Raw genomic sequence first — 21575 nt, 5'->3', positions numbered from 1 at the left:
CACAGTGACACAAGCGTGCAAGGCCACACATGCGTACACAATGGCGTGTGCATCTGAAGTTCAATGGCAGTGGTTACAATCCCTGGTGCACCAATTCTCTCTCTCATACACTCTTACTATCTCGCATTAAAAAAAATTAAATATAACCTGAGGGGCTGGAGTCCCTTTGCAATGGCTCTGGCCCACCCATTCTCTCCCCGCCCCTGCCACCACCACCACTTGCAAATAAATAAAACTATTTTAGGGGCTGGAGAGATGGCTTAGTGGTTAAGGCACTTTCCTGCAAAGCTTAAGGACCCAGGCTCAATTCCGCAGTACTCATGCAAGCCAGATGCACAAGGTAGCACATGCGCCTGGAGTTCATATGCACTCTGGAGTGCCCATTATCTCCTCCCCTCTCTCTAAGAAATAAAATATTATTTTAATTTTACTTAAAATAAAATATAACCTGAAAAAAAACATAAGAGCACTGAGGTTGACTGTGGACAACACAGAAAGCCTGTTTTGCCAAGGGCCTGAAGACTACGTAAACTACTTCAGGTAGTCCTCAGATCTGCAAGACACAGAAGGGCAGAAAATTAATGTAACTCTAAGCCTTTTCTTAATAATAACCTAGTAATATCCATCCTTTCCCCAGGAATTTAAGGAGAAAGAAAGTAATTTACATATCGTCCTTTAAGTGAAGGACTTAACGCTCAGCCTAGGGGCATTCTGAAGAGCAGCTTCTCTAACCTCTTACTCTGCATTTTAACTAGAATCAGTAATTCCTGGAGAAAAAAAAGGCCGGGTTCCTGAGATTTGCCTAAGCCACCACATGGCTTAGCTATGAAATCAGTCTTAAAGCCCAAGTCGATTTTTCTCTTAGACCTATCCATTTTTGCATAGCTAACCTCAAAACTCATTATTTTAATATGAGCCGACATTATTAGAGGATTTTTAACTTAATATTTTTACTTTGTTATCTCTCCTACAATATTCTCATCTCTTGATCTCAAGAGCACCTCTCCTGCCTGCCTAATTATCAAGTGAAAGACACTAATTTTTCCAAAGGTCCAAGATATACAGATGGCATTTTGAACATTAGTTCTTGACCCTTAAAGACATTTAGTTCAAAATCTGTGTGATTAGTTTCAATTCTGATGCACAGCAAATAAGGGACTTGAGAAAAAGAAAGCTGCATTTCATCAAGCTATTTTAAAATAAATCAAGCTAATATAACAGAAAACAGTCTGTAAGAGACAAGGAAAATGGAGGGGGTAACAAAATAAGTATTTTCCTTTTTTGGTTTTTCAAGATAGGGTCTCACTCTAGTCCAGGCTGACCTGGAATTCACTATGTAGTCTCAGGGTGGCCTCAAACTCAGGCTGATCCTCCTACCTCCTGGTTGCTGGGATTAAAGGTGTGTGCCAACACACCCAGTTTTTCCTTTCTTTTTAACCAAGCCTTAAGAATGTTCCTAAAGATATTTTATAGGCTATTACTGGTCATTATTCACCAAAGGGTGTCACTATCGGGGCAATAGCTGTGGCCCCCATCCTTACCCCATTGCCCTGAGGACTCAGACACTGACAGATGATTTTCCAAAATGTCACTCACAACTGTATCCCAAAACAGCCCAAATGCAGAAGGACCATGGAATGCTTTGTACCACAAGCCCTATTAAGCTAGCGATCGTATTCCAATTTATTCTTACCTTATTCGAGTTCATTTTAGCAGCCGACCCAAAATCCACCAGTTTGATATGTCCTGTTCTGTCAATGAGAATGTTCTCAGGCTTGATGTCTCTGGAAAGCAAACCAGGACCTCCGGTCAGTATTGTTTCCTCCATGTCAATCAACCAATTACTGTTAACTCCGTCCTCATTTCCACCAAGGATCATAGTTTACACATTCCGCTGTACAGACCTTCTCTATGGATGAGCATGAACGAATGATTAGCAAGCATTTCGCAAAACAAATTTTAATTTTAAGTAGAGGAAAGGAGGAAACAGAAAAAGGAAACAAGTGAATCGTTTTTGTTAAAATGATACATATTTTGGGCTGAAGAGATGGGTTAGTGGTTAAGGCACTTGCTTGCAAAGCCAAAAGACCCAGGTTCAATTTCCCCACGTAAGCCAGATACACAAGTTGACGCACATATCTGGAGTCCGTTTGCAGTGGCCAGAGGCCCTGGTGTCCCCATCCTCTTTTTCTCTCTGTCTGCCTGCCTCTTTCTCTCAAATAAATAAAATTTAAAAATAAAAATAAAATCCTACGTATTTTCACACTGCAAAAACTAAGGCCAGAAAGGTCAAGGCTTGCAAATGAACAGGCTGAATCTTTCTTCCAGATTCCGCAGGTCCTGGGCTACCCATTGCTGCACCCCACAACACTCACAAGTATACACAGAGCCTCGGGCAAGTGAGGGTGTGCTGACAGTCTATCAGCTGAGGACTTTGCACAACACCCCAGCAGATGACTAATGGGTACAGGTAACAGTGCACCTGGAAGCCTCCCGAAGGCCCGAGTGTGAAGCCCTGAGGGGACACGATGTGACCTGTGGCGGGGCCTCGTGGGTCACCCTCAGGTCACTTCTGTTTCACTCAACTTTTCCCCACCGGGGAAACAGTATGAGGAAAAGGCCTGACCAGGCTCTCAGTTGCAGAGGCTTCAGTCCATAGTGGGCTTCTCATATCGCTTTGGGCTTGGGTGAGGCACAGTAGCATGGCATCACCAGAGAAAGCAGCTCACCCCGTGGTGGGCAGGAAATGGACCAAGTGAGCAGGGACTTCGAAGGCATGCTCCCACCCCCATCTACTTTCTCTAACCAGGCCCACCGCCTAGTTTCCAACTCCCAATGGATACCACCAAGTTATGACTACCCACATGTAATCGGAGCCCTCGCAATCCAATGCCCTCTCAAAACCTCATGAGGTAGCGGCCAGGCCTTTAACACATAGGCCTCAAGGAAAACTTCCCATTCAAGCCATCACATCCTCCAAGGGGGCTGTGGAACCCCAGTCTCCGGTCTCCTTTCATTTCCCAGCTACACAGTGAGCAGTGCTGCTCCACTGTGACGTGCCACAGGCCCAAAGTGACAGGGCCAATGGAACACTGAAAGCCCCAAACCAGAACCAAAATAAACCTTTTCTGTGGAAGAGGATTACCTCAAGTACTTGACCTAGTGAAGGAAAGCTGCTCAACACAAATCTCAAATGTAAAACTCTGTGTGTCCTCCTATGTGGAGGACAGTTCTTCTGCAAACAAAAAGTCAAAGAGGTGCTTGCCTGTGAAGCCGAAGGACCCAGGTTTGAGTCCCCAATACCCAAATAAGCCAGATGCACAAGGTGACATGTTGGTTTGCAGTGCTAGAGGAGCTGGCGTACCCATTCTTTCTCTACCTACTTCTCTCTCTCTCAAATAAAAATTGTTTTTGTAAAAACATTAAAGAGGGCTGGAGAGATGGCTTAATGGTTAAGGCACTGAGCTGTGAAGCCTAATAACACATGTTCAACTCTCCAGGTCCCACGTAAACCAGAGGCACAAAGTGACGCAAGCACGCAAGGTCACAGGCGTGCACAAGGGGGCGCACTCGTCTGGAGTTCAAATGCAGTGGCTGGAGGCCCTGGTATGCCCCCTCTCTCTCTCCCTCTTTCTCTCTCTCTCTCTCTCTCTCTCTCACTCACTCACTCAAAAAAAGAAAAATGGCCAGTTTGTTGGGCTTGCCTAAAAAAAACAAAGTCAAAGAGCCAGTGAAAAGGGGATTCCTGTCTTGTTTGCTCCACCTGTTAGCTAGGAACAGCCTGCACCTGCAAACGTGAGAATACGTACAATCCTACATGGAGTGTACTGGTTGAACTGGCAACTGAAATGTCTGCTGGTTGGAAAAGCGAACTTTGAGGGAACTGTTAAGACTGGTTAAAACCTGGATGCAGCGTGTTTGATGGCGAAGTCATTCATCAACGCATTTCCATGTGGGGACTCACAGGACTCACCTACCTTCCTTCTCAGTGTGCTACCCAGGAACCGTACCTACCTGTGTACATATCCCATCTGGTGAACGCTGTGAACAGCCAAAATCAGCTCAGCTAAGTAAAACTGAATCATATTTTCATCTAATTGGTCCTCATATCTATTCAAAAGTGACAGCAGATCCCCTCCAGGCTGATATTCCATGACCTGCAGAGAATGCCAAAGTTATTAATTCTTCACACACACACACACCCAAAAAAATGGAACACTTCAATTAGACCCTTAAGTACCACCTGATGTGATGTAATTACAATGTCTCCACAAAGCAATGAGGATGTGAGAGACATATTGTAAGACACAGGATAAGGTCCCTGCCCTACAGAGATTACATCCATTCCCCAAGAGAATCAACATAACGAAAGAACAGTCGCAGACGCCATGCATGTTTTGCAAGACAAGCTCAGAAAGTTGAATTAAATCCACCTACTCTCACACCCACCCAAGCCGACACCCAGACATCCCCGGAATTACGTACGCACATAGCATAGACGGATATTCCTGGAGGGCAACAAACTCTCTTAACATCCTTTCTGCATTCCCCTCAGCACACAGCAGGATACAGAAGGCATGCAATAAAGATGATACCATCTTTTCCTTTTACAGTCACTGGGGAGGGCAGCTGACAGTCTCTATTAAAAATTTAACTATGAAGCCAGGCGTGGTGGCGCACGCCTCTGATCCCAGCACTCGGGAGGCAGAGGTAGGATCGCTGAGAGTTTGAGGCCACCCTGAGACTACATAGTGAATTCCAGGTCAGCTGAGGCTAGTGAAACCCTACCTCGAAAAACCAAAAATAAATAACTATGGGGCTGGAGAGATGGCTCAGCAGTTAAGTCATTGGCCTACAAAACCTAACGACATCAGTTTGATTCCCCAGTGCCCAGGTAAAGCCAGATGCGCAGAGTAACACGTATCTGGAGTTCATTTGCGTTGGCTAGAGAAACTAGAGCATCCATTTTCTCTCTTTTCGCTCTTTCTCTCTGCTTGCAAATAAATTATTTAACTATGACTATACTCCCTTTGACCTAGCAATTCTACCTCTGACAATTTATTTTTATTTTATTTATTTATTTATTTACTTTGGTTTTTTGAGCCCAGGCTGACCTGTAATTCACTATGGAGTCTCAGGGTGGCCTTGAACTCACGGCGATCCTCCTACCTCTGCCTCCCGAGGGCTGGGATTAAAGTCGTGTGCCACAACGCCTGGCTATGACATTTTATAGGTATTCACATAAGCTGCAGATAAAGAGATAGATACTCCCTGTTCTGCTACATTGTTTATGACAGGGAAAAATACTCAGAAATTGTCCAAATACCATGAGACTGGTTAAATCATGACATGTCTAAACAATGGGACATGATACAGTTATTAAAAGCAAATGGGGCCTAGAGAGAAGGCTTAGCGGTTAAGGCATTTGCCTGCAAAGCCTAAGGACCTAGGTTTGATTCCCCAGTACCTAGGTAAGATGCATAAAGATTCACAAAGTGGCACATGCACCTGGAGTTCATTTGCACTGGCATGCCCATTCGCTTTCTCTCAGATAAATAAAAATAAAATATTTTAAAAAACACAAGTGGATTCCATCTACTCACACTACCATTGAAAGCTGTCCAACATTATATATAAAGTGAAATCCTGCACACAGTGAAGTGTAACTTCCTTTGTTATGAAAAAATAACAATATTTGTTGATATATATGTATATATATATGGAAAAAACAGAGTACTATAAAGTCTCAGGTATAATGTTTGATTTGGAAAAAAGCATTCTACCTCAAAGAACTGAAATCCTACATCCTATTGACCATAACCAGGTGCGATATTCTGAATCAAATCAACACATGGCCCTGAGGGCAGTGAGACTTGGTGGCTTCATACCTCACGTGGTGATTTCCCTTCTCAGCCTTTCCAGTTCAACCTCTAGGAAACTGGGATAAAACTAATCCCCTTGTAACACTATGAAGATTAAGTAAAACAAGGGCTTGGAGGATGTGATGTAGTGCCTGGCACAAGCATGAAGTCCTCAACCAATGTGCCACCCCAACACCCTCCCGGGACTCGGTGGTCCCTCTCTGGCTAGAGAGAAGCTGGGGGTGGCTTGAGTGCTGCTCTAACTTCAACCCCATGGAGTCATCCTTTGTTCTAGTCCCATTTTATTGGCCACTATTTTTTTTAAAAAAAAATTTTTATTTATTTGAGAGAGAGAGAAAGAGGCAGAGAGAGGGGCCTCCAGCCCCTACAAACGAACTCCAGACACATGCACCCCCTTGTGCGTCTGGCTTACATGGGTCCTGGTGAATTGAGCCTTGAACGGGGTCCTTACGCTTCACAGGCAAGCGCTTAACTGCTAAGCCATCTCTCCAGCCCAGGCCATTATTCTTTTTATTTTTATTTTATTATTAAGTTTTTTGAGGTTGGGTCTCAGGCCGACATAGGAGGATTGCTATGAGTTTGAGGCTAGCCTGGGACTGCAGAGGTGAATTCCAGGTCAGCCTGGGCTAGAATGAGATCCAACCTCACAAAAAAAAAAAAAAAAAAGAGAAATCGCCATGTAAACATATCTCTGGGTGTGTCATTGAGGATGCTCCCAGGAGGTGGAAGCCCCATCTCACAGCTGCGGCCCCAGAATGGACTCAATTAAAAGAGGCAAGCAGCTAAGCACCAGCCTTAATCTATTTTTTATTTTATTTGAGAGAGAGGAGAGAGAAAGAGGCAGGTAGAGAGAGAAGAATGGGTGCACCAGGGTCTCCAGCCCCTGCAAACAAACTCCAGACACAAGCACCACCTTGTACATCTGGTTTACGTGGGTCCTGAGGAATCAAACCTGGGTCCTTGGGCTTTGCAGGAAAGTGCCTTAACCACTAAGCCATCCCTGCAGTCCTCTCTCTGCTTGATTGTGGACAGATTCAATGTGACCAGTTGCCTCATCCTCCTGCTGCCATGCCTTCCCACCATAGCAGGCTGTAGTCCCTCACACCGCCAGCCAAAGTAAACCTGTCTTCCCTGAAGTTGGTTCTTTTTTAATTGAGAGAGAGAATGAATGAATGAGTAAATATGGGCATGCCAGAGCCTCTCGCCACTGCAAACAAGCTCAAGGTAAGCAGCATCTTATGCATCTGGCTTTATATGGGTGCTGGGAATCAAACCTAGGTCCTTTGGCTTTGCAGGCAAGCGTCATAACCGCTGGGCCATCTCTCCAGCTCCTGAAGTTTCTTCTTGTCACGTATTTGGTCCAGCGATGGGAAAAGTGACTGATACATCTAGCAAGCACTGTGTTCCTGATGCAAAACCAGGGATGTGAGTAATTCTTCCTGCCATACTCCAGATTCTGTCTTGAATAGGGAAATCAGAAGGAAGCTCTGGCCAAGTCCGGGGCTCCAGGATGGTCCAGTAAAGACTCCAGTAAGTCTGTCCAGCACAGGCCACCCCCAAGCCAGACACCCCTAGGGAAGGGAGGGACTCCAGGAATCTACCCCATTCACCAGGCTCCTTGTGCTCCTGCATGCGCCGAACAGCACCGGAAGAGTACACCTTACTCTGTACCGCAACTGCTGAGTGCAGACTGCGCCACAAACGACACAGGTAACACTTGGAAGGAGTGAATTTATTTCCCCCAAATTCACGGCAGACGTAAGCAACTCAACCCAGCCCTAGAAGAGCCTGCAAGGGCCACCTGGCTGCTGATAGCTCACCCACTCACCCAACCTGGTTCTCCACAGGCCCTGAGCATGTGGGTGAATGCTAATTTGTAAGACTGCTTTAAATATATACTGCCATTAAAAAGGTCTTAAACATCAGAAAGAAATTCGCAGGTAATAACAGAAGTGCTCATACTTTTAGAGCGCAAATGGCTTAAAATAAGAACAATGCATATTTATGACGACACGCAACAGTTATAAATTTCCTGTGGCTCTATTAAAAATGTGCAGACCAGAATGGCTTGTGAGTTGAAGGCTAAGAAAGTCAAAAATATAACAACCTCTGTCAACTTCTAACAACTCACACACTGACGACCGTCTGGTACTTTGTAACAACTTCTGGGAGACTATTTGTGAGGACAGAACAGTCCAGAAAGAAACATCGTAAAGAAAGGGCTGGAGAGATGGTTTTAGCGCTTAAGGTGTGTTGACAAAACCAAAGAACCTAGGTTCGATTACCGATTACCCATGTAAAGCCAGATACACAAGGTAGCCCATGAGTCTGGAGTCTACTTGCAGTTGCTAGAGACCCTGGCATGCCTATTCTCCATATATCTGACTCTTTTCTCTCTCAAATAAATAACCTATTTTAAAAAAAAGAAGAAAAGCTGGGCATGGTGACACACACCTTTTAATCCCAGCACCTGGGAGGGAGAAGTAGGTAGATCACTGTGAGTTCGAAGCCACCCTGAGACTACATAGTTTCAGGTCAGCCTGGCCTAGAGTGAGACCCTACCCCGAAAAAACAAAAAAAGCCAGGTGTGGTGGTGTACACCTTTAATTCTAGTGCCCAAGAGGCAGACGTTCAAGGACACCCTGAGACTACATAGTGAATTCCAGGTCAGCCTGGGCTACAGCAAAACCCTACCACAAAAACAAACAAAAAAAAAAAAAGGCAAAGATACACATCTTCCTCATTCCTAATCAGAAGATAGGCACCTCCATTCAGTATACATGTATGGTTCGGATGGATGTGTTTGTGTGTGTGGTCACACAGGCATGTCCAGCGTCTGTCTCAACTTTCCACTTACACTTTGAGACAAGGTCTGTCACTGAAACAAGAGCACCCCAATCCAGTGAGACCAGCAGCCACGACACCAGCACTTTCAATCGTTTCTGGGGACCCAAACTCAGGCCCCCTCATGCTTGCACTGAGCCCACTGAGTCATCCCCCATCTCTAGAGCCATCTTGTTTCTGGGGTGAGGGGGAGTTCAAGGTAGGATCTCGTTCTAGCCCAGGCTGACCTGGAATTCACTCTGTAGTCTCAGGGTGGCCTCAAACTCAGGTCAATCCTCCTACCTCTGCCTATGGTGCGCTGGAATGAAAGGCGTGCGCCACCAAGCATGGCTTAGGTTCATCTTTGTTACAGGTCAATCAGTTCCCCATGTCTTCAAAAAAATGGGATTGATTGAGAAAACAAGCAAGAGAAATTACAACAGCTGTTAGCCAATGTGCTCTATCTACAACATGGGGGCTAAAATAGCCGTCTTAAATGATTAGCATCTGAATAGACAGGATTCTTGTCAGAGACACTAATCAACCAGCACAATCCCAGATGAGCACATTAAAATCCTTGCTGTGGGGCTGGAGGGATGGCTTGGTAGTTAAGGTGCTTGCCTGCAAAGCCAAAGAACCTAGGTTCAATTCCCCAGGACCCACATAAGCCAGCTGCACAAGGGGGCTGTATGCACCTGGAGTTCATTTGCAGTAACCGGATGCCCTGGTGTATGCATTCTGTCTCTCTCTTTCCCCATCTCTATCTCCCTCCCTCTCAAATAAATAAATAAAATGTATAAAAATCCCCACTGTGAAACATCAGTAAATATCCAGAAAAAAAAAAAAAAAACAATACGGCTACCTCAAGATGCTATATTTTTGCTGAATTGAAATGAATATCCCAACACATAATCCATAATCTAAAACTTATGCTCCAGGATATATGGGTGATACCCCTGGCATACCTGAAGCCCATGGGGACAAGAACTTGAGAAATGAAGCCAACTAAATTTAATCAGCATAACGCTGGTTGAACTTAAAAAAAAAAATAAACAGAATTTGGGGGACTTCGGAAACACTTTTGGACTGTAGGTTGGACTGTCCTAAGCCAAGAGTCTCCAAAATCACCAAAGGTCAAAGATTGAGAGTCTTCAAGTCAGGCATGGTGGCACACACCTATAATGCCGGCACTCGGCAGGCAGAGGTAGGGGGATCGCTGTGAGCTCAAGGCCACTCTGAGACTACATAATGAATTCCAAGTCTGCCTGGGCTAAAGTGAGACCCTACCTCAAAAACAAAACAAAACAAAATCTTCAAGACTTGCTATGATCCAAAGCCCAAAAACAATTATCAGCAGAACACTAGGAGCTCATTAGGAACAAACCCGCCAGCCGAGCTGTGCCAGGGATCACACAGAGCCTCCAGCTTTGTCCAAATGAGACTCTGCCCCTGACTTGCACTGCTCAGAGATACCTGGTGAGACCCTCATCTGCCCACCGCCTAAAAAGGTGGCTTCTTACTCAAGAAGACAGTCAATTCTCTAAGAGCAGTTTCCTAGGCTTGCCTGGCCATCGGGATCTCTGGGAGAAATGCATCTGAAAAACAGGACACATTTACCCAAATAAATACTTGAGTGCTTGCCAGGTGCTGGTGTTCTAACTACTGAGAAACTGCAGTGAATAAGTCAAGGGCTGGGGAGATGGCTCCGTGGTTAAAGGTGCTTGCATACAAAGCCTACAGGCCTAGGTCTGAGTCCACAGTACGCACGTAAAGTAAGATGCACAAAGTGGTGCGTGTGTCTAGAGTTTGTCTATAGCAGCAAGAGGCTCTGGTGTGCCCGCATTCTCTCCTCTCCTCTCTAAAAACTAAAAATATATATTTAAGGGCTGGAGAGATGGCTTAGTGGTTAAGGTGCTTGCCTGCAAAGCCTAAGGGCTCAGGTTCAATTCTCCAGGTCCCACATAAGCCAGATGCACACAGGGGCACATGTGTCTGGAGTTCACTTGCAGTGGATGGAAGCCCTGGCATGCCCATTCTCTCTTTCTCTCTCTCCCTCTCGCTGTCTCAAATAAATAAATAAAAATAAATCTTTTAAAAAAAATTTAAATATATATATATATATATATATATATATATATTTTTTTTAAGTCAACCAGCACTTTGGAGGCAGAGGTAGGAGAATTGCCATGAGTTCAAGGCCACCCTGAGACTACATAGTGAATTCCATAGTGAACCACCTTGTGCATCTGGCTTCATGTGGGGACTAGGGAATCAAACTTGGCTCCTTAGGCTTCGTAGGCAAGCATCTTAACTGCTGAGCCATCTCTCCGGCCTTTATTTTTCTTGACTACATGGAGACTTTCTGAATACCAAGGCAAGATCACTGACAACCAGAGGCCGGAAAAGAGCCAGTCCATCAGCACTGAAACAATGGTCATGCATCTTCACAAGGACTGAGGAGTCCTTGCACACAGTCAAGTGCGGGGTCACCCACATGACCAAGGTACAGTAAGCAAAAGCCAGGGAGATGGGAGAAGGGGAAGGAGCCTTCCAGTGAATTCACCCTCAACAAGGTGGCCGTCCTGTGGAAGGCAGAGAAAGCCGAGCAGCTGACAGACGAGCCTGGCTTGCAGCTCTAATGGATTTGCTCTCTTAAAGCAAAGACTTCCAGGCCCACAGAGACAGGCCCTTCTACGGCAGCAGCTGCAGATGGTAATTAAAGGGCGAGTCTTACACGGCGTTCGGGTTGGAAGGAGCTGATGCTTCTCTGCGGGTGTTTGCATCTAGACTCCAGGAAGAGCAGTGCGATTTCTGTGCGTTGTGTTGAAGCGAATGCGAAGGACAGGTGTGTGCACATGCGTGCAGATGGGGCACACGAATATTAAAGAGCTCTTTAGTACTTGAGTACACAATTTGAATGTGTCCCCAGAAGTTCACATGTTGGGCTGGAGAAAAAGCTCAGCAGTTAAAGGTGCTTGCTTGCAAAGCCTCATCACCTGGGATCGATTTCCAGGCACCCACGTGAAGCCAGATGCACAAAGCGGGGCATGCGTCTGGAGCCTGTTTGCAGTGGAGAAGGCCCTGGTGTGCCCATACTCATTCTCTGCCTGCCTCTTTCATATATCAATATTTTTACCGAAAAAAAAAAAGCCACATGTTAACTATTTAGCCCCCAAATGATGGCTTTAAAGGCTTACCCTTTGGAAGGGGAAGGTTCAACTTTACTTGCTCACTCTGTCTCACCTTGTGAAACCCTCCACCATGTTCTGACGCAAGGAGAGAACCCTCGCCTGATGCCAAGCAGAAGCCTACACCACGCTCTTGGACTTCCCAGCCTGCAGACACATGAGCCAAATACACTTCTAGTCTTCACAGATTCCCCTGCCCCAGGTCATGTTGTTGTTGTGCTAGAAAACATGCTTAGCCGAGTTCTCTGTTCCAATTTGCATGGGACATCAGTACAAGTACATGCGCCGGCCACCTCTCTAGAAATGTCACCTTCAAGTGGTTGCACACTCAGCCTGACTGAAAGTGTCATGAATAAATGGGACAGTACCACTGGCATCACTGTGTGCTCTGCCCAGTGCTCCCAATCTTGGGCACTGGGGAGGGAGGGATCCTCTAAGCAGAATATACTCCACACGCCCAGCAGAGACCTTAATTATTCTTCTAGAAGGGCAGAGTGACCTACAGAAAGAGAGAAAGAGATGGACCTTTATCTCTGAAAATATAAATCCCAACCAGATTCAGCCAGCTATTCAAAAAATCCTCATCGAGTATTGAATCATGCAGTCTTGGCAAGAGACAGACATACACTCAAACCAGGTGATTGAGGACATTGGTTAATGAAGGGCTATGTACAAAGGTGTAGGTTGGTTTCAAGGAAACAAACGGGGAAATGATGGAACACCCAAGGCTAACAAGAGAAAGGTCGTAGGAGCCATCCCTAGGCCTTTAAAAAAGCAAGAAGAGAGATTTCAGATGCGCACACTGTATGTTATTGGAGAGACTAAAACAAGAAGCACTAACCAGAAACTAATTAGGCTTACAGCTAGAAGGCAATAGTTGTCAATGTGATGCTGCCAGACTGTAGCAGGATCACCTGGAATCTTGTTGGAAATGCAAATTAGAGGACCTCACCCCAGGCCTACTGAATCAAAAGCACTTGCAGAGGGGGCGGGGAGAGAGAGCAGACAAAATAGGGCAAGGTACATTATGGCTCCTATAAGGATAAAATTCTACATGTACTCTCTTGAAATATGCCTCAAAACACCAGAGCATAAAACAACCACTGCAAATGCAGAGAACCTCCCCAAGGCACTAACACTCAGCAATTGATTGGAGGTCAAGAAGAGAAATTAATATCTTGTTTGCCGATGAGGAAATTAAAGCTGAAAGGCCAATGGCTCTGGAGAGGCCAGACAAGCAACAGCGGGAAGACAAGAACGGGGTTCTCAGCACAGCCCTGACTGGCAGCTGGCTTCTAAACCCTGCCTCCCAACGCAGCAACATGTGAACACACGCCTGGTGGGTTCTGAGACACGCCTGAAAACTCCAATCATCTCAGCCAAGAGATCAAAACAGCACATGTCTCGTTGTCAAAACTATCATAAGCTGCCACATTTCACTAGAGTAAACAAGGGAGTTGCATCCATTAACTCTCTCCTGACTCCCAGTGATAACATGGGATGGTGTTCACAAAGGCCCTGGGTCAGTGCCTAGAAACAGCCTATTTCCTAATCACTCTTATATAGGAAGAAACGCTGCTCACAGAATTAATTGTCTAGGTATGGATTGAAACGGAGGCAATATAAAAAGCTAACCCCAGGGCTGGAGGGATGGCTTACCATTTAAGACATTTGCCTAGGACCTAGGTTTTAATTCCCCAGGACCCACGTTGCCCAGCACGCACCTGGAGTTCGTTTGCAGAGGCTGGAAGCCCTGGTGCGCCCATTCTCTCCTCTCTCTCTCTCTCTCTCTCTCTCTCTCTCTCTCTCTCTCTCTCTCTCTCTCTCTCTCTCTCTCTCTCTCTCTCCCTCCCTCCCTCCCTCCCTCCCTCCCTCCTTACCTCCCTCCCTCCCTCCCGTCAAATAAGTAAATAAATAAAAAATCTATTTTTTTAAAAAAAAGCTAATCCCAGAGAGCAACTAACACCAGTCGTTGTGGGTAGAGCAGCGTAACTCGATAAGTAGGAATAGGGAAGAGGGAAGATGGCGCTGGAGGCCTGCTCCTAACCCAGCTCTACCCCAAATCCACACCTCCCCTTCTCCACAGCGTGATAGTCAATCCTGATGACCAACTTGATTGGACTGCAGTTAGTAAAGGGCACCCTTGGTGTGTCTGTGAGGATGTTTTCAGAGAGCGTTAACTAAGGGGAAAGCCCTATCCTGAGTGCAGATGACACCAGCCTCCAGAGGCCCTGATGGAACTAAAGGGGAGGAGAAGGGCCAGGAGCTCAGGCTTGCTCTCAGCGCTTCCTGACTGCCACATGTGAGCTGCTCTGTTCCACATCATCCTTCCCACAGCGATGGACTGGTGATCCAAAATTGGGTGGCGCACGCCTTTAATACCAGCGCTCAGGAGGCAGAGGTAAGAGGATCGCTGTGGGTTCCAGGCCACCCTGAGACCACATACTGAATTCCAGGTCAGCGTGGGCTAAAGGGAGACCCTACCTTGAAAAACCAAAAAAGGAAAAAAAAAATAAGAGAATTTTAGCTGGGTGGAGGCCATGTGGCTGAACAGTACATGTCAGATGGATATACAGTCATGAGACCAAGTTCTGGCCAATAAAATGAGGGAGGAGAGGATGGGCCCAGCTTCTAACATTCTGTGTAAAGGAATTTTCTATGAACTGCTGCTCTTTTACCAGCCAACTGGAACAAATGACTCAATATCAACTATGTCAAAGAGAAGACGGCACTGGAGAGATGGCTTAGTGGTTAAGGCACTTGCCTACAAAGCCACAGGACCTCAGTTCGATTTCCAAGACCCACGTAAGCCAAATGCACAAGGTGGTGCATGCATCTAGAGTTTGTTTACCTCCTTCTCTTCTTCCTCTCTCTGAAAGGAAGGGTGAGGAGGAGGGAAGGAGAGAAGGGACACAAAGAATTTAGAAACTACTGCAAGCGGATGAATTGTAAAACGAAGTTTTCCTTGTAAAGACTGACTCCTTCACAGACGGACACCGAGGATGGCATCTGTTGCACAGGATGGAACAGATTTCTTCATGAACCAGGTCCACAAAGGGCTGTTTCCATGGCCGCTTGCCACCCCTGTGGGCTGGCCTTGTTACATAGAGCCAGACCGCGCTGATGGAGTGTGCCGCCTTTTCATGGACACCCAAAACGGGTAAGCCACCCACACTGGTGTGTCCCTGCAAGTGGGGGTTTTTGGTTTTGTTTCTGTTTTTTTTTTTTTTTTTTCAAGGTAGGGTTTCACTCTAGCCCAGGCTGACCTGGAACTCACTCTGTAGTTCCAGGTGGGCCCCGAATTCACAGCGATCCTCCTACCTCTGCCTCCCAAGTGCTGGGACTAAAGGCGTGCACCACCACACGCGGCAATTTCTTTTTATACTGTGGGGTGGGTGGTATATATGTGCCCATGTGCGGAGACCAGAGTACCCAAGTACTCCTACATTCTCTTCTACGTGGTTTCCTTGAAACAGGAGGCTCTCGCTGAATCTGAAGCTGCCATTTTTCAGTGAGTCCAGGCTTACCGGCGAGCCCCAACAATTCTCCTGTCTTACCTCCCTCAAGACTGGGAATACAGGCATGAATGACCACACCTACATTTTTTAATTTTTTTTTCCTTATTTATTTATTAGAGAGAGAGAGAATGGGCATGCCAGGGCCTCTAATCACCACATGCATCTGGCTTACATGGGTGCTGGGGAATCAAACCTGGGTCATTAAGCTTCGCAGGCAGGCACCTTAACTGTTAAGCCATCACTCCAGCCCTAACTTTTTAATTTTTTTTTAATTTGTTTGAGAGAGGAAGCTAGAGAGAGAGAGAAAGAATGGGCATGCCAAGGCCTTCAACCACTGCAAATGAACTCCAGACACATGTGCCAACTTGTGCATCTGGCTTAGGCTTACATGGGCCCTGAGGAATTGAACATTGGTCCTTTGGCTTTGAAGACAAATGCCTTAACCTCTAAGAAATCTCTCCAATAGCTTTCCTTTTTTGAGCCAGGCCCAACAGACTTGCCCTTTTTTTTTTTTTTTTTTTAATTGCAGGAGAGAGAGAGTGAACTGGCGCACTGAGCCTCCAACCACTGCCATCCCACTGCAGACACCTGCGCCACTCTGTGCACGTGGCCAGCTTTCACATTAGTGCCACACTGCGCACCTGGCTTACGTGGGACCTAGAGAGTCAAACATGGGTTCTTGGGCTTCACAGGCACATAACTTAACTGCTCAACTCTCTCCAGCCTAGGTGTTTTTTTGTTTGTTTGGTTTTGGTTTTTTTCAAGGTAGGGCCTCACTCTAGCCCAAGCTGTTCTAAAATTCACTATGTAGTCTCAGGGTGGCCTCAAACTCACGGCAATCCTCCTACCTCTGCCTCCCAAGTGCTGGGATTAAAGGCATGTGCCACCACACCCAGCATTTTTTTTTTTAGCTTCCTTTTGCATTTTTATTAGTTATTACATAATATAATGCATGCTACATAATATACTGCATAGCAATGGGCGTGGTGGCGCACACCTTTAATCCCAGCACTTGGGAGGCAGAGGTAGGAGGATCACTGTGAGTTCGAGGCCACCCTGAGACTACATAGTAAATTCCAGGTCAGCTTGGGATAGAGTGAAGCCCTACCTGAAAAAAATACAAAAAATAAATTAATTACATATATATACTGCATAGGCTTCCATCAGGAGTATATGACCACTGTTTTCATCAATCAGGAAAATACTTCCTCAATCAATGTTATCCAAGCCCTCGGACATATAGTAATGAATGACTCCAGAGATACACCTGTCTTGTTCCATCAATTCCCACTGATATCTATTACAGGCAATACTTTTTTCCTAGCCTCCATTGGAGAATTTATGGATGGAAGCAGTGGCCACTCCGGGAATGAACAAGCACAGGCCCATGATGCTGAGTCCCAGGAGAATCTTGAACCACATCTCTGCACAGTTAAAAACACCAAAACCTGGGCTGGAAGGATGGCTTAGAGGTTAAGATGCTTGCCTGCCAAGCCAAAGGACCCAGGTTCAATTCTCCAGGACCCACATAAGCCAGATGCACAAGGTGGCACATGCATCTGGCCCTGGTGCGCCTATTCTCTCTGTCTGTATCTCTCTTTCTCTGACTCTCAAATAAATAAATAAATGACTTTAAAAACATATATTTTAGGGGCTTCCGGTCAAGATGGCGACCGCCTAGCTGCACTACAAACAATGAGGGAAAAAAAGATAGATGCAGATCCTAAGAAGAGAGCTGCCCCAACATACCTCAGAAGGGACCCAACTGAAACTAAGGACAACTGGCGAAATAAGCAAGGGTGATGTTTTCCTGTGAACTGGATACCAGCACAAAGGGGAAGGAGATCAATGCAGAGAAAAATCAACTCCTACCAAATCAGAGAGCCAGAGCCTCAGAGGCCCCCAACACCTCAGCACTGAAGCAGACCAAAAATGAACCCAACATGGCTCAGGGAAATCTTGCGGAAGAGGGGGCGGAAAGAATGTCAGAGTTACATGTTGGGTCATGATTTTCAGAGACATTTATCATACTAATAACTGGGGGCTAACTCCACAATGCACGACCCATTTTCAATAACAAGGAGGGTCTAATGGGAGGGGGTAGATCACAGATGAGCCTAAATAATGGTACCAAACTGCCTGTATTTACTGAAAAGAAAACTAATAAATTAAATTAAAAAAAAAAAAGAAAAAAAAACATATATTTTAAAGAAAAAAAAACACCAAATTCCTACTCTTAATCTCCTTAAAGGTGAGCTGGCCTCCTAGTTGTTTTTGTTTGTTTGTTTGTTTTTAATGTGATTGCTGGAAATCAATCTCAGGTCTTCATGCTGTGTGGCAAACGCTCTTATCCATCTCTCCAGCTTCAGACAACTCCAATCTCCAACAATCTTACTGGGTTTATGTTGAACTATGTTTAAAGAGTGAAACTCTCACTGCTAACCTAATATCATTTCTGTAACACCGTATGTAAATTTGTATGTAAATCAGGGTTCTAGGAAATTAATCACACATTCTCCCAATAAATATTTCTTGGGCATTTACTTCATAAAGCTCTCCTGGGAGCTCAGGAGACATACTTGTTTCCTAGGAAAAAGTCTAGTGAAAGAGACCAACACCTACGCACGGGGACGGGAGGAGCACAGGGTGCTATGAGCGGTGCGCAGAGGGGCACCCATCACAGAGGCAAAAGACCCACAAAGGGTTTCTAGAAGTGACACGTGACCCAAGCCCAGGCAGAGAAACAGGAGCTGGTCAGGCCAACAGAGAAAGAAAGAAAGCAGCATGAGGAAGGTCAGAGGCAAGGTCAAAGAACCACAGGAAGCCCAGCATCAATGTCAAGTGACAGTGGAGAGACTGAACGTGGTGACAGCAGCATTGGGGGAGCACAGGTGAGAAAGGCCCGGGCAAGCACGTGCACGGCCTGGACGACAGCCAGAAGCAGCGGGGAGTCGTGGAAGGTTTGACAGCTGGATGATCTGGCAGCAGAATATGGAAGGCTTGGGGGAGGGCAAGACGGACGGCAGGGAGAACAAACAGTCCAGAGGGTAGCGTAGAAATGCAGGCAAATTGATGGTTACCAGAAGATTTTCAGCGCCAGGGAAGGGATACCTTCCAGTGAGTTGTTGGCCAGGGAGGTCCCTGATGCCCCCAAAACATTACAGGCCATTGCCAAGGCCCTTGGTTTCCCACCAGGAATAGATGATAAGACCCTATTGCTGAAGACTCCACATACTTGGGCTGCAAGGCCACTGAGAAACCCTGCTGGAGCTGAGCTGCAAACCTCCTCCATATAGACCAGCTGACAGAAAGCTGGAAAAATCCACGCTGCATGCAGTTCAATGGAAGAGAGAGAAATCACCAGTGAAAATACTCAGCAGTGGACACTGCAAGCCTTATATCTGGCCAGCCAGGCTAAATGAGCCAACAGATGCAATAATGGCATGTCTGTCATGGTGGAAACCAACTGCCGTCTAATTGGACTGGAGGCCCGCTCCATGGGAGGAAATACGTCCCTGACACTGAAAACCTAGATCAGGGGTACACATGAGCCCTAGGAGTGTAAGGTCTGCTGCCGTCTGGCTAGAAGTATATACTATGCTCACCAAACCACGCAGCAAGCACTTCTCTTAATGTTTATTACCATCTATTAATGCTACTATCATTTTTGGGGAGAGAACCTTCTCTTTTCAGATGGTAGTGATCTTGGGATGACTCAGAAGGCACCATGGTGCTGAGAAGAAGTGACAGAGGAGTGCTCAGCACTGAAATATCTCAATCACACCTTCCATGGCTCAGGGTCCATTGAGGAAGAGGTGTCAAAAGGAATGTAACAGCCAAAAGAAGGGTAGGACTCCTTACAACATGGTCTGTGGCCTGGACATCCATGACCTCACAGAGCCTGAAACTACCTACATAAGACCATCATAAGAGGAGGAAAAGATGATGACCTCAAAATAAAAGAGACTGACTGAGGGGGGGAGATTTTATGATGGAGAATGGAGTTTCAAGGGGAAAGTGGGGGGAGGAAGGGAATTACCATGGGATACTGTTTACAATTATGAAGTTGTAATAAAAAATATTTAAAAAAAGAAATGCAAATGATTGTAATGGGGAGGTAATATGATTGAGAATGGAATTTCAAACGGGAAAGTGTGGGGGTGGGGAGGGAGGGAATTACCATGGGATATATTTTATAATCATGGAAAATGTTAATAAAAATTAAAAAAAAAAAAAATGCAGGCAAAAAGAAAACAGAAGCCGAGTGTGGTGGTGCATGTCTTTGGGAGGCAGAGGTAGGAGGATTGCCGTGAGTTCGAAGCCCCCCTGAGACTACATAGTGAATTCCAGGTCAGCCTGGGCTAGAGTGAGATCCTACCTCAAAAAACACCCCCCCACACACACACACACACAAAAAAGAAAAAGGTAAAGAAAAGGAAAGAGGAAAGGAAAAAGGAAAACCGAGGCTGAGACTCAACATGAAAGTTGGCCCAGTGGAGAAGAGCTGGCCAGGGAGGATTTCCAGCAGGCTGAATTCCGTTTTAGTTTCCACTGATTTAATTCTACTGCACTAGCATTATAAAACAGTGTTTAGCGCCAGAAGAGCTTACCATATTGTATAAATGTCCCCAAACTTCACAGGCTCAACGATCTAGAAATGTTCAACAGGCACAAAGCCAATGCTGATCTAGGGAGCCCCTCATCTAGCTGCAGAATGTGTTTTTAGATTCAGAGGTCTTCAGATCTTGGAAAGGCCAAGGGCTACATAGACTTTACATCATGGGGCACCCTCAGCAGAGTCTGGGACATCACCTCATCTGCAAACATAGTCAATTTTGCAGCAACACATGGGACTAGTCATAGTCGAATTAAAGGAAAGAATAAAGATCACATATAGCTTTAAGAGAGCTCGGGGCAGGCTTTGCAAACACTGAATTCAACTGGGGCTTTTGCAGTCAAATGAGCAGCAAAAGCACTTATGGTTAGAGATCTAGGTATTTCAGAATAAGAGACCTCTGACATATCTTAATCCCTAGTCTATTTGACTGTATTTATATGAATACTTTCAAAAAATATTTTGTCGCCAATGCACTTGAGAAGAAAATACAGACAAGGAAACAACTGCAAGATCCCATCAGCAATACACAGCTGAGCTAATAAGAAAGGGTATAAAACTGTCATTGACTCCAAGTATCCATGCACCAAGGCAGCCTGGGCATGAGCAAGACCCTACCTCAAAAATAAATAAATAAATGACTTTTCATTACCACCCTTTAAGCCATAGTACCCAACAGTCCGTGAGCTGATTCTAGAGTGGTAGGCTCTTAATCTTTACAATAAGGAACAGGGAGACACCTGAGGTCAGAAAAGCAAGTAAATGAACAAGAGGTACTGCGGAGCACGCCAGCTGACATTCAAGTTCAATCCACAAGTGTGGCATCTGCCATCAGCACACCCCGCTCATCCCACAGGGATTGAGGGGGGGAGGGGGAACTCACCAGGTAAAGGTTACTTCTGTCCTGAAACGCATACTGCAGTTGGGGGATCCAAGGGCTTGTGCTCTGAGATAGTATGTTCCGTTCTTCCTCAAAAAATGAAACCTACAGGGGAAAAAAAAAATCCTTCAGATAATTGTAATAGAACTGAATGTGAAGAGAAAATGCCCTTTGTCCTGTCTTTCAGCCTAAACTGATGTTCCCAAATAAAAATAAAAAAAAAAATCACTTAGCAAGATATTCCACAAATCTCAATTACTACTAACGTATCTTGTTCAGTCTTGTCAGATCCATATGTTACCTACCTATCCAATTAGGTATTTAACATCTCTCCTTTTTATTTTATTTTATTATTATTCTTTTTGATTTTTCAAGGTCATCTCATTCTAGTCCAGGCTGACCTGGAATTCACTATGGAGTCTCAGGGTGGCCTCAAACTCACGGCAATCCTCCTACCTCTGCCTCCTGAGTGCTGGGATTACAGGCGTGTGCCACCACACCTGGCCGTATTTAACATCTCTTTAAAGTCAATTCACTTCCTTTGAGACTAACTGTCTTCTTCCTCATGGCTTTCTCTTCCTGAGTGGTTCAGTGCAAACACACTCGGATGTGGCACAAGGAGGACACTGAGGCCAGGAGGGAGAGACCGGGAACCATGGTATCCAGCAC

General features: G+C 45.6%; 1 protein-coding gene and 1 pseudogene across 8 annotated transcripts in view; both read right to left on the bottom strand.

The window, feature by feature from the left end:
* The window catches only part of Cit (citron rho-interacting serine/threonine kinase), a 226811-nt gene that overhangs the window by 182185 nt on the left and 23051 nt on the right, over positions 1-21575 (bottom strand). For 7 of the 8 annotated variants that reach the window (XM_045132089.1, XM_045132091.1, XM_045132093.1 and 4 more), the window contains exons 5-7: positions 20910-21011; positions 4015-4157; positions 1694-1784 (exon numbers count right to left, since the gene is read on the bottom strand). In XM_045132089.1, coding sequence (XP_044988024.1) covers positions 1694-1784; positions 4015-4157; positions 20910-21011 — 336 coding nt within the window. Of the gene's footprint in view, positions 1-1693; positions 1785-4014; positions 4158-20909; positions 21012-21575 lie in introns of those variants that run through there. The other variant, XM_045132095.1, reaches the window with a different exon arrangement.
* On the bottom strand, positions 16621-16833 carry LOC123454036 (annotated as a pseudogene).

Source organism: Jaculus jaculus, chromosome 13, assembly GCF_020740685.1.
Source record: "Jaculus jaculus isolate mJacJac1 chromosome 13, mJacJac1.mat.Y.cur, whole genome shotgun sequence".
NCBI classification, from domain to species: Eukaryota; Metazoa; Chordata; class Mammalia; order Rodentia; family Dipodidae; genus Jaculus; species Jaculus jaculus.
This window is presented reverse-complemented; position numbering and strand designations above follow the sequence as displayed.